General features: G+C 47.4%; 1 protein-coding gene across 12 annotated transcripts in view; it reads left to right on the top strand.

The window, feature by feature from the left end:
• Positions 1–13,736, top strand: part of LOC110528752 (arf-GAP with GTPase, ANK repeat and PH domain-containing protein 1) — a 286,828-nt gene that overhangs the window by 184,450 nt on the left and 88,642 nt on the right. For all 12 annotated transcript variants that reach the window (XM_090207611.1, XM_090207610.1, XM_090207608.1 and 9 more), the window contains one exon: positions 2,051–2,212. In XM_090207611.1, coding sequence (XP_090063737.1) covers positions 2,051–2,212 — 162 coding nt within the window. The remainder of the gene's footprint in view (positions 1–2,050; positions 2,213–13,736) is intronic.

The following is a 13,736-nucleotide window of genomic DNA, read 5'->3' as shown; positions in this document are numbered from 1 at the left end:
GCAGAGGGCTGCTGGTCGAGTGTTCCTTTGTGATCACTGTGTGTGTGTGTGTGTGTGTGTGTGATTCCTGTACATGCGAGTGTGTGTGTTTGATTTCAGCAGAGGGCTGCTGGTCGAGTGTTCCTTTGTGATCACTGTGTGTGTGTGTGTGTGTGTGTGTGATTCCTGTACATGCAAGTGTGTGTGTTTGATTTCAGCAGAGGGCTGCTGGTCGAGTGTTCCTTTGTGATCAGTGTGTGTGTGTGTGTGTGTGTGTGTGTGTGATTCCTGTACATGCGAGTGTGTGTGTTTGATTTCAGCAGAGGGCTGCTGGTCGAGTGTTCCTTTGTGATCACTGTGTGTGTGTGTGTGTGTGTGATTCCTGTACATGCGAGTGTGTGTGTTTGATTTCAGCAGAGGGCTACTGGTCGAGTGTTCCTTTGTGATCAGTGTGTGTGTGTGTGTGTGTGTGTGTGTGTGATTCCTGTACATGCGAGTGTGTGTGTTTGATTTCAGCAGAGGGCTGCTGGTCGAGTGTTCCTTTGTGATCAGTGTGTGTGTGTGTGTGTGTGTGTGTGTGTGATTCCTGTACATGCGAGTGTGTGTGTTTGATTTCAGCAGAGGGCTGCTGGTCGAGTGTTCCTTTGTGATCAGTGTGTGTGTGTGTGTGTGTGTGTGTGTGTGTGTGATTCCTGTACATGCGAGTGTGTGTGTTTGATTTCAGCAGAGGGCTACTGGTCGAGTGTTCCTTTGTGATCAGTGTGTGTGTGTGTGTGTGTGTGTGTGTGTGTGTGATTCCTGTACATGCGAGTGTGTGTGTTTGATTTCAGCAGAGGGCTGCTGGTCGAGTGTTCCTTTGTGATCAGTGTGTGTGTGTGTGTGTGTGTGTGTGTGTGATTCCTGTACATGCGAGTGTGTGTGTTTGATTTCAGCAGAGGGCTGCTGGTCGAGTGTTCCTTTGTGATCAGTGTGTGTGTGTGTGTGTGTGTGTGTGTGATTCCTGTACATGCGAGTGTGTGTGTTTGATTTCAGCAGAGGGCTACTGGTCGAGTGTTCCTTTGTGATCAGTGTGTGTGTGTGTGTGTGTGTGTGTGTGTGTGTGTGTGATTCCTGTACATGCGAGTGTGTGTGTTTGATTTCAGCAGAGGGCTACTGGTCGAGTGTTCCTTTGTGATCAGTGTGTGTGTGTGTGTGTGTGTGTGTGTGTGTGATTCCTGTACATGCGAGTGTGTGTGTTTGATTTCAGCAGAGGGCTACTGGTCGAGTGTTCCTTTGTGATCACTGTGTGTGTGTGTGATTCCTGTACATGCGAGTGTGTGTGTTTGATTTCAGCAGAGGGCTACTGGTCGAGTGTTCCTTTGTGATCACTGTGTGTGTGTGTGTGATTCCTGTACATGCAAGTGTGTGTATGTTTGCGTGTGTGTGTTTAGTATGTTTACAATCCACGGTCATGTCTCCAGTGGGTCAGAGTGTACTGTATCAGTGTGTATTCTAGCAACAGCAGCCGCTTTAGGCTCTGGGCGAAGGTGGTGCTGTTCTCATCACACCCAGCCTTCGCTTCAACTTCACACTGAACACACACACACACACACCCTGACTGAGGTAATTGACTGCGGTAAATGCGCTCTGCTCTGTTCGGCTCCGTTTACGGTCACATTAGCCTATTATAATGCTAATGCTTTATGTGGAGCCCCCAGCACATCCAGATACATGTATTGAGCCAGGGGCCACAGTGAGGGAGGGCCCTTACTATGTCCCCTGTGGTGTGGCCTATTGCAGTAGACATAGCTGAATCCATTGTGTTGTTTGCTTTGGGGTCGAGGTTCAACTTGATTTATTAGGGGGTTCTCTTTAGTCGAAGGTGTAGCAGCAGGATTTCTTCATTCCATTTCACTTAGTTGTGTTGCCAGTCGGTCCTCATTGTAAACTAAGGAAACCTGAGCACGTTTCTTTCTAATGTAAACGTCTTTGGAACCTTGAGTTGGTTTCAGTAAATGATGGAACATTCAACAAAAGATACGTTTGACAACTGACTGATAGACGTCCCGGTTTCTCCCTCGCTCTCCTTCAGGCTCTGTCACCAGTAGTTTGTCAGCCTCTCAGATGGCCAGTGGGATCAGCTTGGTGTCCTTTAACAGTCGTGGGGACGGCATGCACCAGAGATCCTACTCAGTCTCCTCCGCCGACCAATGGAGCGAGGCCACCGTCATCGCCAACTCAGGAGTCAGCACAGGTATGAGGAAACACACACACACACACACACACACACACACACACACACACCGTTAAGGAACCAGGTACTGGACTGAAAAGGAATCAGGCCACCCCCAGACCCAGTCTTTTCTTTCCTCCTGTCCATGGGTCCCAGATGGGCTCTGACATGGAGCTCCGCGGTGGGGAGCCTGCCTTAGTACAGGCAGAGAGCAGAGCAGAGCTCCGCGGTGGGGAGCCTGCCTTAGTACAGGCAGCCTGAGAGCAGAGCTCCGCAGGGGGGCCCTTCTCCTCCTCCGCTGGGCCTTTCATTCGTCTTCCATTGATCTGCCTGCCAGGCCCCTAATGCTGTCTTAACTGTTTATCAAACTAATGGTCACTCAGAGACACACATTAGCAAGAACACATTTATCCTCACATGCACTGGGGGATCTGGTGTGTGTGTGTGTGTGTGTGTCACACAGCCACACACTCTCTGCCGCACGCTGAGACTGACAGCTGTCGGATCGAGGGTGTGTCGCCGTGACGATGAGTCTGAGTGACAGGTCCCCCGTGTGTGTTGGGCCCGTTGGCCCTGCGCTGCTCTCCTGAAATAACGTTTAAAGTTGTGAAACACTCTAATCACATTGGCTCCCAGGGGCCTCAATGCACGCGCACACACACACACACACACACACACACACACACACAGCTGATGCCCACACTAGTACCCTTCTGTCACCTCGTTCTCTCCTTTTGCCAACTGTGGGCAGCTTATGCAAGTCAGTTCAATTTCACTCAACTTTATTTGTACAGACATTTCTGTAAGGCCATTTATCAATGAACACAAACCGTTTCTTTTTAACGGCTAAATTAGAATGAGTGTGATTGACATCTGTGGATTGGGGATATGATGGAGGTTGACATCTGTCAGTTTAACAAAGCTTCTGTTTAATCCAGCTAATTAACACCCCGTTAAAATCTGTGTATTTTCACAATTCCCATTCTATCACAGTATTCATTTATGCAGATCTAAAATAAAATGGGTGTACATTGTGTGTCTGTGTATAACTGTGTGTGTATTGTGTGTCTGTGTATAACTGTGTGTGTGTCTTGTGTGTCTGTGTATAACTGTGTGTCTATTGTGTATAACTGTGTGTGTATTGTGTGTTTGTGTATAACTGTGTGTGTATTGTGTGTTTGTGTATAACTGTGTGTGTGTATTGTGTGTCTGTGTATAACTGTGTGTCTATTGTGTATAACTGTGTGTGTGTATTGTGTGTCTGTGTTTAACTGTGTGTGTATTGTGTGTTTGTGTATAACTGTGTGTGTGTATTGTGTGTTTGTGTATAACTGTGTGTGTGTCTGTGTATAACTGTGTGTGTGTATTGTGTGTCCGTGTTTAACTGTGTTAGTGGATGTTGGGGTCCTGGAGGCGTTGAGAGCTCTGTTCTGAGCTTGTCTGAAAGCATCACGGCCCCTCAGCCTCTCTTTATATAAATAACCTTTACCCAGCCCCTTAACGAGCCTTACCCAACCCCTTAACGAGCCTCAACGAGGTGCCCCTCCTCTCTCTCCACTGTGTCGTGACTGGGATGAGTTGTGATAGCTGGATGACTAGTTGACCAGTGGCTCCAGGGCCTGAGGAGTCATCACCTTCTGCCCCCAGAGCCCAGCCCAATGAGAGCTCTCAGGGAGAAGAAAAGGAGCACGTCTTTGTAATTAGTTGTTCTGTAGTGGCCGTCGGCTATTTGCCCTCCACTGTGGCCGTGGGCTTCTGAAGGACTCTCCTCTGTGGAGGGGCGGTTGTGTCTGAACAATAGTCTGCTGCTTTGAGACTGTCTTCATACGAACCCTTTATCTAAACCCCACACCTTTTACACCAGGCCTTGTGTAAGTTACCTGCCTGTTTTTAATCAGATCACATTATATTCTCTCTGCTCCTATCTACTCATGTATAATATTCATTTGCTGACGTGATGATTCACAGGAAAACAAGTCCCTTCAATCTAGACCTGTCATTTCTCCTATTGGTGGAGGGACCTAGTGCTCCACAGACAGTAATGAGTCCTATTGGAGGAGAGACCTAGTGCTCCACAGACAGTAATGAGTCCTATTTGAGGAGGGACCTAGTGCTCCACAGACAGTAATGAGTCCTATTGGATGAGGGACCTAGTGCTCCACAGACAGTAATGAGTCCTATTGGTGGAGAGACCTAGTGCTCCACAGACAGTAATGAGTCATATTTGTGGAGAGACCTAGTGCTCCACAGACAGTAATGAGTCCTATTGGTGGAGAGACCTAGTGCTCCACAGACAGTAATGAGTCCTATTGGATGAGGAACCTAGTGCTCCACAGACAGTAATGAGTCCTATTGGTGGAGGGACCTAGTGCGCCACAGACAGTAATGAGTCCTATTGGATGAGAAACCTAGTGCTCCACAGACAGTAATGAGTCCTATTGGTGGAGGGACCTAGTGCTCCACAGACAGTAATGAGTCCTATTCGAGGAGGGACCTAGTGCTCCACAGACAGTAATGAGTCCTATTGGTGGAGGGACCTAGTGCTCCACGGACAGTAATGAGTCCTATTAGTGGAGGGACCTAGTGCTCCACAGACAGTAATGAGTCCTATTGGTGGAGGGACCTAGTGCGCCACAGACAGTAATGAGTCCTATTGGAGAATGAGAGAAGAGATGAAGACATCCACACACTAGAAGCCCTGTAGCCAGTAAGTGGAGCTGAGGACGGGAGAGGACAGCTGCAGGGTTGTTAGTGTGTGGATATGTGTCCTTTCTCCAGTTAAATAAATATAGGATGGTTATGACATCGATGGCCTCTGGTCTGTTTGCTACTCTGTGAACACGCCCCCTTTATCCTCTCTGCATTGAGCTGCCGTTTCCCCTTAATGGTGGAACAATGGGAGCAGTAATACTAATGAGTGTCTGTTTCATTAGGAGGCTGTTGTTCCCTAGACACCTCCAGGCCTGTAGGAGCCGGGGGGGGGATGGACAAGGGAGGGAAAGGGGAGCAAGCTAGCGTTCCTCCCTACTCAGGCAGCTTGCTGTGGGGCTAATGGCTCGCTGGGCTGAGCTGGTCGAGGCCCACAGTCGCTCCAACCTTCAACCCTCTGACTAACATAGTGTTCCTATTTTCAGTCCTCCGTGGCTGGGGGGGGGGGGGGGTGTCCCTGGCAAGGCATCTTCCTCCTTCAGCTCAGGAATGCACACGCAGGAGCAACCCTGTTCCCTGGTTTTCCCTGTCCATGTCTCTCTTACAGTGGCTAACAATATAGTCTCTACTGCCTTTCCTAGCTTGATTGGGTGATGGGCTTTAAAATGACAGCCCTGTCAGGATATCTCAGCATTTCAGTGATCTGAACCTTTTGCCTCTGGTCCTGTGTGTTTTCCAGAACTGGAAACAGGAAGAAACTTATTTGTAGTTTGTGTGTGTGTGTGTGTGTGTGTGTGTGCGCGGTGCAGTGGCCCTGTGAAAGAGCCCATTGTGGGTGTGTGTGTGGGGGGGGGGCAGCAGCAGGTGTCTTTGATTTGGCAGACCAGGCTGTGGAATTTCATGCCTCAGGAGCTGCACGGCCATCCTCTGATCTTCTACCGTAAAGTAGCCGACAGACAGGAAGTCACTTTACCTCCACTTCCTGTTTACTATCCTCACTCAGAGTTGGTCTGCTTCACGCTGTTGTCACTAGTTACCACAGCCATCAAAATAGCTTGTTGGTCTTAATTTAAGCTTAGGTATAAGGTTAGCAGTGTGTTTAAGGTTAGGGTTCAAATCAGATTTGAAGAAGAGAAATTGTAGTCATGGGCGGGGTTAAGCCAGAATTATGACTTTGTGGCTGTGGTAACTATTGAAGACCGCTTCACACACAAGGCTGGGATATTATTATGCATTTACTGTTAATGGTAATAACACATTTCATTTGTTGAGCGCTTTTAATTTACAGGCAGAAATCACAAAGCTCTTTACATTGTGAGCAACCATGTTATCGCCCTATCAAAGAGCACAACAGTGTCTCAATGAACCTCTCTTTATACCAGAGGTTGAAGAAGAAGAGCGAGAGAGAGGCGAGAACGAGGAAGACTGTTAACCTCTAGCGTCGAGCAATCCCGTATCCGGGAGCGTAATCATAGCCTCAAGCTCATTAGCATAACGCAACGTTAACTATTCATGAAAATCGCAAATGAAATGAAATAAATATATTGGCTCACAAGCTTAGCCTTTTGTTAACAACACTGTCATCTCAGATTTTTTTAAAAATGCATTTCAACCATAGCTACACAAGCATTTGTGTAAGAGTATTGATAGCTAGCATAGCATTAAGCCTAGCATTCAGCAGGCAACATTTTCACAAAAACAAGAAAAGCATTCAAATAAAATAATTTACCTTTGAAGAACTTCGGATGTTTTCAATGAGGAGACTCTCAGTTAGATAGCAAATGTTCCGTTTTTCCAAAAATATTATTTGTGTAGGAGAAATCGCTCCGTTTTGTTCATCACGTTTGGCTAAGAAAAAACCCAGAAAATTCAGTCATTACAACGCCAAACTTTTTTCCAAATTAACTCCATAATATCGACAGAAACATGGCAAACGTTTAGAATCAATCCTCAAGGTGTTTTTCACATATCTATTCGATGATAAATCATTCGTGGCAGTTTGGTTTCTCCTCTGAACCAAATGGAAAAATGCACGCAGCTGGAGATTACGCAATAATTTTGACGGAGGACACCAAGCGGGCACCTGGTAAATGTAGTCTCTTATGGTCAATCTTCCAATGATATGCCTACAAATACGTCACAATGCTGCAGACACCTTGGGGAAACGTCAGAAAGTGTAGGCTCATTCCTGGCGCATTCACAGCCATATAAGGAGACATTGGAACACAGCGCATTCAAAATCTGGGGCACTTCCTGTATGAAATTTCATCTTGGTTTCGCCTGTAGCATTAGTTCTGTGGCACTCACAGACAATATCTTTGCAGTTTTGGAAACGTCAGAGTGTTTTCTTTCCAAAGCTGACAGGAACGTTTTTTTATCCAAAAATTAAAAGAGCGCCCCCTATATCGAAGAAGTTAACAACAGATACTGAGGGCGCCAGTGGAGGGATGATTGTAGAGAGACATGGGGGAGGCTGCGAGGGAGGGAGGGGACAGTGTGATATGTGAAGGTAGTGATGTAGAGAGAGGAGGGGGAGGCTGCGAGGGAGGGAGGGGATAGTGTGATATGTGAAGGTAGTGATGTAGAGAGAGGAGGGGGAGGCTGCGAGGGAGGGAGGGGATAGTGTGATATGTGAAGGTAGTGATGTAGAGAGAGGAGGGGGAGGCTGTGAGGGAGGGAGGGGATAGTGTGATATGTGAAGGTAGTGATGTAGAGAGACATGGGGAGGCAGCGAGGGAGGGAGGGGATAGTGTGATATGTGAAGGTAGTGATGTAGAGAGAGGAGGGGGATATGTGAAGGTAGTGATGTAGAGAGAGGAGGGGGATGCTGCGAGCGAGGGAGGGGATAGTGTGATATGTGAAGGTAGTGATGTAGAGAGAGGAGGGGGATGCTGCGAGCGAGGGAGGGGATAGTGTGATATGTGAAGGTAGTGATGTAGAGAGAGGAGGGGGATGCTACGAGGGAGGGAGGGGATAGTGTGATATGTGAAGGTAGTGATGTAGAGAGAGGAGGGGGAGGCTGGGTCGGGGGGAGATGCGGGTGAGGAGAGGGAGGAGGGGCTACAGATGTGAGGGCTGTTAATCCCGGGCAGTTAATTGTGCGCTCCAGGATGGCATCTTGTCAGCAGAGATAAGTTGTCACGTTTTCCACTTGAGCTGAGACTAAACGATAGTCCAATAAGTTATGTCTGTCCTTGAGGCTGTCTGTTCTGTTCTGGGCAGCAGGCGCTACATCAGTGTGATAGGAGCTCGCTCCGTGCCAGCAGCCCCCCCAACCCCACTGTCCACATCAGTCCCGCCGCCCACGCTGATATTGATGGGAACTGAATGTTATTTTATTCCGCCGCAAGTCACAGCTGTCAGCTCAGCGCATGAAAAGTGAAGCGTCTCGTGGCCTCCTTGCCTGATATCCTGGGCCAGCCAGGGGAGGCGGAGGAGAACAGCCAAATGAATGGCAGCTTCATCCACTGGCTGCTATGAATGGCTCCATAGAGCTGGACACATCCACACTCAGACCCTGTATTACTGCTTCCCTAGCTGGACACATCCACACTCAGACCCTGTATTACTGCTTCCCTAGCTGGACACGTCCACACTCAGACCCTGTATTACTGCTTCCCTAGCTGGACACATCCACACTCAGACCCTGTATTACTGCTTCCCTAGCTGGACACATCCACACTCAGCTCCTGTATTACTGCTTCCCTAGCTGGACACATCCACACTCAGCTCCTGTATTACTGCTTCCCTAGCTGGACACATCCACACTCAGACCCTGTATTACTGCTTCCCTAGCTGGACACATCCACACTCAGCTCCTGTATTACTGCTTCCCTAGCTGGACACATCCACACTCAGCTCCTGTATTACTGCTTCCCTAGCTGGACACATCCACACTCAGACCCTGTATTACTGCTTCCCTAGCTGGACACATCCACACTCAGCTCCTGTATTACTGCTTCCCTAGCTGGACACATCCACACTCAGACCCTGTATTACTGCTTCCCTAGCTGGACACATTCACACTCAGACCCTGTATTACTGCTTCCCTAGCTGGACACATCCACACTCAGCTCCTGTATTACTGCTTCCCTAGCTGGACACATCCACACTCAGACCCTGTATTACTGCTTCCCTAGCTGGACACATCCACACTCAGACCCTGTATTACTGCTTCCCTAGCTGGACACATCCACACTCAGCTCCTGTATTACTGCTTCCCTAGCTGGACACATCCACACTCAGCTCCTGTATTACTGCTTCCCTAGCTGGACACATCCACACTCAGCTCCTGTATTACTGCTTCCCTAGCTGGACACATGCACACTCAGCTCCTGTATTACTGCTTCCCTAGCTGGACACGTCCACACTCAGACCCTGTATTACTGCTTCCCTAGCTGGACACATCCACACTCAGACCCTGTATTACTGCTTCCCTAGCTGGACACGTCCACACTCAGACCCTGTATTACTGCTTCCCTAGCTGGACACATTCACACTCAGACCCTGTATTACTGCTTCCCTAGCTGGACACATCCACACTCAGACCCTGTATTACTGCTTCCATAGCTGGACACATCCACACTCAGCTCCTGTATTACTGCTTCCCTAGCTGGACACATCCACACTCAGCTCCTGTATTACTGCTTCCCTAGCTGGACACATCCACACTCAGACCCTGTATTACTGCTTCCCTAGCTGGACACATCCACACTCAGACCCTGTATTACTGCTTCCCTAGCTGGACACATCCACACTCAGCTCCTGTATTACTGCTTCCCTAGCTGGACACATCCACACTCAGCTCCTGTATTACTGCTTCCCTAGCTGGACACATCCACACTCAGACCCTGTATTACTGCTTCCCTAGCTGGACACATCCACACTCAGCTCCTGTATTACTGCTTCCCTAGCTGGACACATCCACACTCAGACCCTGTATTACTGCTTCGCTAGCTGGACACATCCACACTCAGACCCTGTATTACTGCTTCCCTAGCTGGACACATTCACACTCAGCTCCTGTATTACTGCTTCCCTAGCTGGACACATCCACACTCAGCTCCTGTATTACTGCTTCCCTAGCTGGACACATCCACACTCAGACCCTGTATTACTGCTTCCCTAGCTGGACACATCTACACTCAGCTCCTGTATTACTGCTTCCCTAGCTGGACACGTCCACACTCAGACCCTGTATTACTGCTTCCCTAGCTGGACACATCCACACTCAGACCCTGTATTACTGCTTCCCTAGCTGGACACGTCCACACTCAGACCCTGTATTACTGCTTCCCTAGCTGGACACATCCACACTCAGCTGCTGTATTACTGCTTCCCTAGCTGGACACATCCACACTCAGCTCCTGTATTACTGCTTCCCTAGCTGGACACATCCACACTCAGACCCTGTATTACTGCTTCCCTAGCTGGACACATCCACACTCAGCTCCTTTATTACTGCTTCCCTAGCTGGACACATCCACCCCCAAGCCTTAAGACTCCTGAACAGGTAACCAAATGGTTACCCAGACTATTTACACTGTGTGCCCCCAACCCCTCTTTTACACTGCTGCTACTCTCTGTTTATCTTATCTGCATAGTCACTTTAACTATACATTCATGTACATCCTACCTCAATAAGCCTGACTAACCGGTGTCTGTATATATCCTTACTCTTATACTCTTATTTTTAAATGTCTTTTTACTGTTGTTTTATTTCTTTACTTACCTACACACACACACACACACATACCTTTTTTTGGCACTATTGGTTAGAGCCTGTACGTCAGCATTTCACTGTAAGGTCTTTCACTGTAAGCTTTCTTTTAGTACATTTTAGGAAGCCGGGTTCATTTCCTGACCTGGGCTTCGTGGAATTTCTCTGCTTTTTATTCAGGAAACACGTTCATGTGGTACAAAAGAACTGATGTGTCGACAGCACAGAGGTAACGAAGGAACATGGAATAAGTACTTTAATTGCTTTTGTATTGAAGGGAGTATTTTATAGCGCTATAATGGTTGTATTCGGCGCACGTGACAAATAAACCTTGATTTGATCATTATAAATATGAATAAAATTCAGAAATGGCAGGTTGTAGTAAATCTGTCTCATTTTCGTATTTGCACGATATTAAAGGAGTCTAAACAAAGATGCCTACCCTGTCAGCGGCTTTCTGCATATATACCTTGTTTTATACACTTTCAATTTTGTCGCACGAAACCATTCAAAAGAAGTCCGAGGAGTTTTCTCCCACTTTTCCCGAAGTATTTGCATAACGTCACAAACCCTGCTGCAGCGGTCATTGGATGGTAGTGGAATATAAGCTACTGAAAATAAGCCTTTTACAAGATGAAATCATGACAGGAGCGTTTGATTCTTATTAAAGAGATGGAGACCAGACCGGCTACTTTAGGAAAGGTACACATAGGCCTGTAGAGAGAATCAGTGAACTCACACCGGTCAGTCAAAGGCACCAGCGTATGTCAGACCAAGAAAATATTTCTCCTTTCCTTAAAACATATTTAAAAAACCTTGGCCTACCTTAGGCTTTCTAAAAGTAGACTAGAAGATAATGAATTGACAAGGAAAGTATGAAGGGACATCTGTGATTATAGTATGAAATTGACAATCATTACTATAGAAACAAATACATACAACATGTCCATAGTCTAATTTTCACTAATGCTGATTATCAAGGAAAGATTTTTCAAATACTGTGAGGAACTATTCTAATAATTGGATGTAAAAATAAACAACTGCGGACTTCGTTGACTTGCAGTGTGAGGTGAGGAAGCTCACTCCTTTTTCTCTCCAATTTCCTGATATCCAATTGGTAGTTACAGTCTTGTCCCATTGTTGCAACTCCTCTACGGACTCGGGAGTGCCGAAGGTTGAGAACCATGCGTCCTCCGAAACACAACCCTGCCAAGCCGCACTGCATCTTGACACACTGATCGCTTAACCCGGAAGTCAGCCGCACCAATGTGTCGGAGGAAACACCGTACAGCCGGCGACCGAAGTCAGCGTGCATGCGCCCGGCCCGCCACAAGGAGTCTCTAGAGCGCGATGGGACAAGGACATCCCAGTCGACCAAACCCTCCCCTAACCCGGACGACGCTTGGCCAATTGTGTGCTGCCTCATGGGTCTCCCGGTCACAGCCTGCTGCGACACAGTCTGGGCTCGAACCCGGCTCTGTAGTGATGCCTCTATCACTGCGATGCAGTGCCTTAGACAGCTGTGCCACTCGGGAGGCCAAGAAGCTCAGCTTTATTAGTGTTGGTGAGTTAAGACTATCAGAAATCAGACATCCCCGAATGGGCCCTTTCCTTCATTGAACGTTTGTGAGAAGCAGGCCAGGTTTTTCTATGAACGCTCAGGGGTGTGCAGTCTGTCTACATTAACAGGACAGAGAAACCAGACACATGCTCATTGCTCACATGGAGCTTGTAAATGATGGTATGAAATAAACCACAACTTGTTTCTCACAAGTGTAGCAGGTTGTGGGCTCTGCTAACAACGTTTCCACTCCGAGAATGAGAACGGTAAATTACTATAATTAATACATCCATTAACAGAAATTAATGTAACTAAATGAGAGGGATAAATGGTCAATTGCCTGTTTTACAAACAGTAGGCTACACGTGCATTCATAAAAGAGCATTGCGGGCCGTCTCTGTGTAGCCCAGGCTACTATTCTACTTAGCAGGGATAGGAGGGCATTTTGTTTTGGTCTCGCCTAGGGCGGGTTATGGACCAGGACCGGCCCTGATCAGCGTTGATTAGTCTAGAAATTAAGAAAAGATTCTGTATCAAATGATACTGTACCATGCCAGGTTGGAGAGGATTGGCCAGTTGTCCGTTTGACAACATTAGCGCGTTATAGGCCTCAGAGCCAGAACAACATTGTCCACTGCTGTTGAATAATGAATGAATAGTCAGACACTTCCCCCAAAATGTAAAATACCTATTTATTTATTTACTAGCAAGCAATGGAAATGTGCATTGAATAAAAGAAAGTCAACACATCATAGTGCCATAGTCTATAGAGCTGAACACCCCCGCATCTAGCAGATGAGCTGCTCCAGCATCAAAGTGCCATAGTCTATAGAGCTGAACACCCCCGCATCTAGCAGATGAGCTGCTCCAGCATCAGTGCCATAGTCTATAGAGCTGAACACCCCCGCATCTAGCAGATGAGCTGCTCCAGCATCAAAGTGCCATAGTCTATAGAGCTGAACACCCCCGCATCTAGCAGATGAGCTGCTCCAGCATCAGTGCCATAGTCTATAGAGCTGAACACCCCCGCATCTAGCAGATGAGCTGCTCCAGCATCAGTGCCATAGTCTATAGAGCTGAACACCCCCGCATCTAGCAGATGAGCTGCTCCAGCATCAAAGTGCCATAGTCTATAGAGCTGAACACCCCCGCATCTAGCAGATGAGCTGCTCCAGCATCAAAGTGCCATAGTCTAGAGCTGAACACCCCCGCATCTAGCAGATGAGCTGCTCCAGCATCAAAGTGCCATAGTCTATAGAGCTGAACACCCCCGCATCTAGCAGATGAGCCGCTCCAGCATCAAAGTGCCATAGTCTATAGAGCTGAACACCCCCGCATCTAGCAGATGAGCTGCTCCAGCATCAAAGGACAGTTGGAAAGAGGAAGAGATGTAGAAAGTTTAATAGACCAAGTTAGCAAAACAACTGCTTATAATCATTAGTAAAGTTTATCTACATGAAAATAAAGTTAAATATATATTTTTATCCTAAAATGAATGTAGGCATGTTTTAAATGCTTTTGAGGGTTATTTTATTTTCATTACAGTCTTCATCGGGGCGGCAGGGTAGCCTAGTGGTTAGAGCGTTGGACTAGTAACCGAAAGGTTGCAAGTTCAA

This window comes from Oncorhynchus mykiss, chromosome 18 (genome assembly GCF_057628025.1).
Source record: "Oncorhynchus mykiss isolate SJ-2025 chromosome 18, ASM5762802v1, whole genome shotgun sequence".
NCBI lineage: Eukaryota > Metazoa > Chordata > Actinopteri > Salmoniformes > Salmonidae > Oncorhynchus > Oncorhynchus mykiss.
This window is presented reverse-complemented; position numbering and strand designations above follow the sequence as displayed.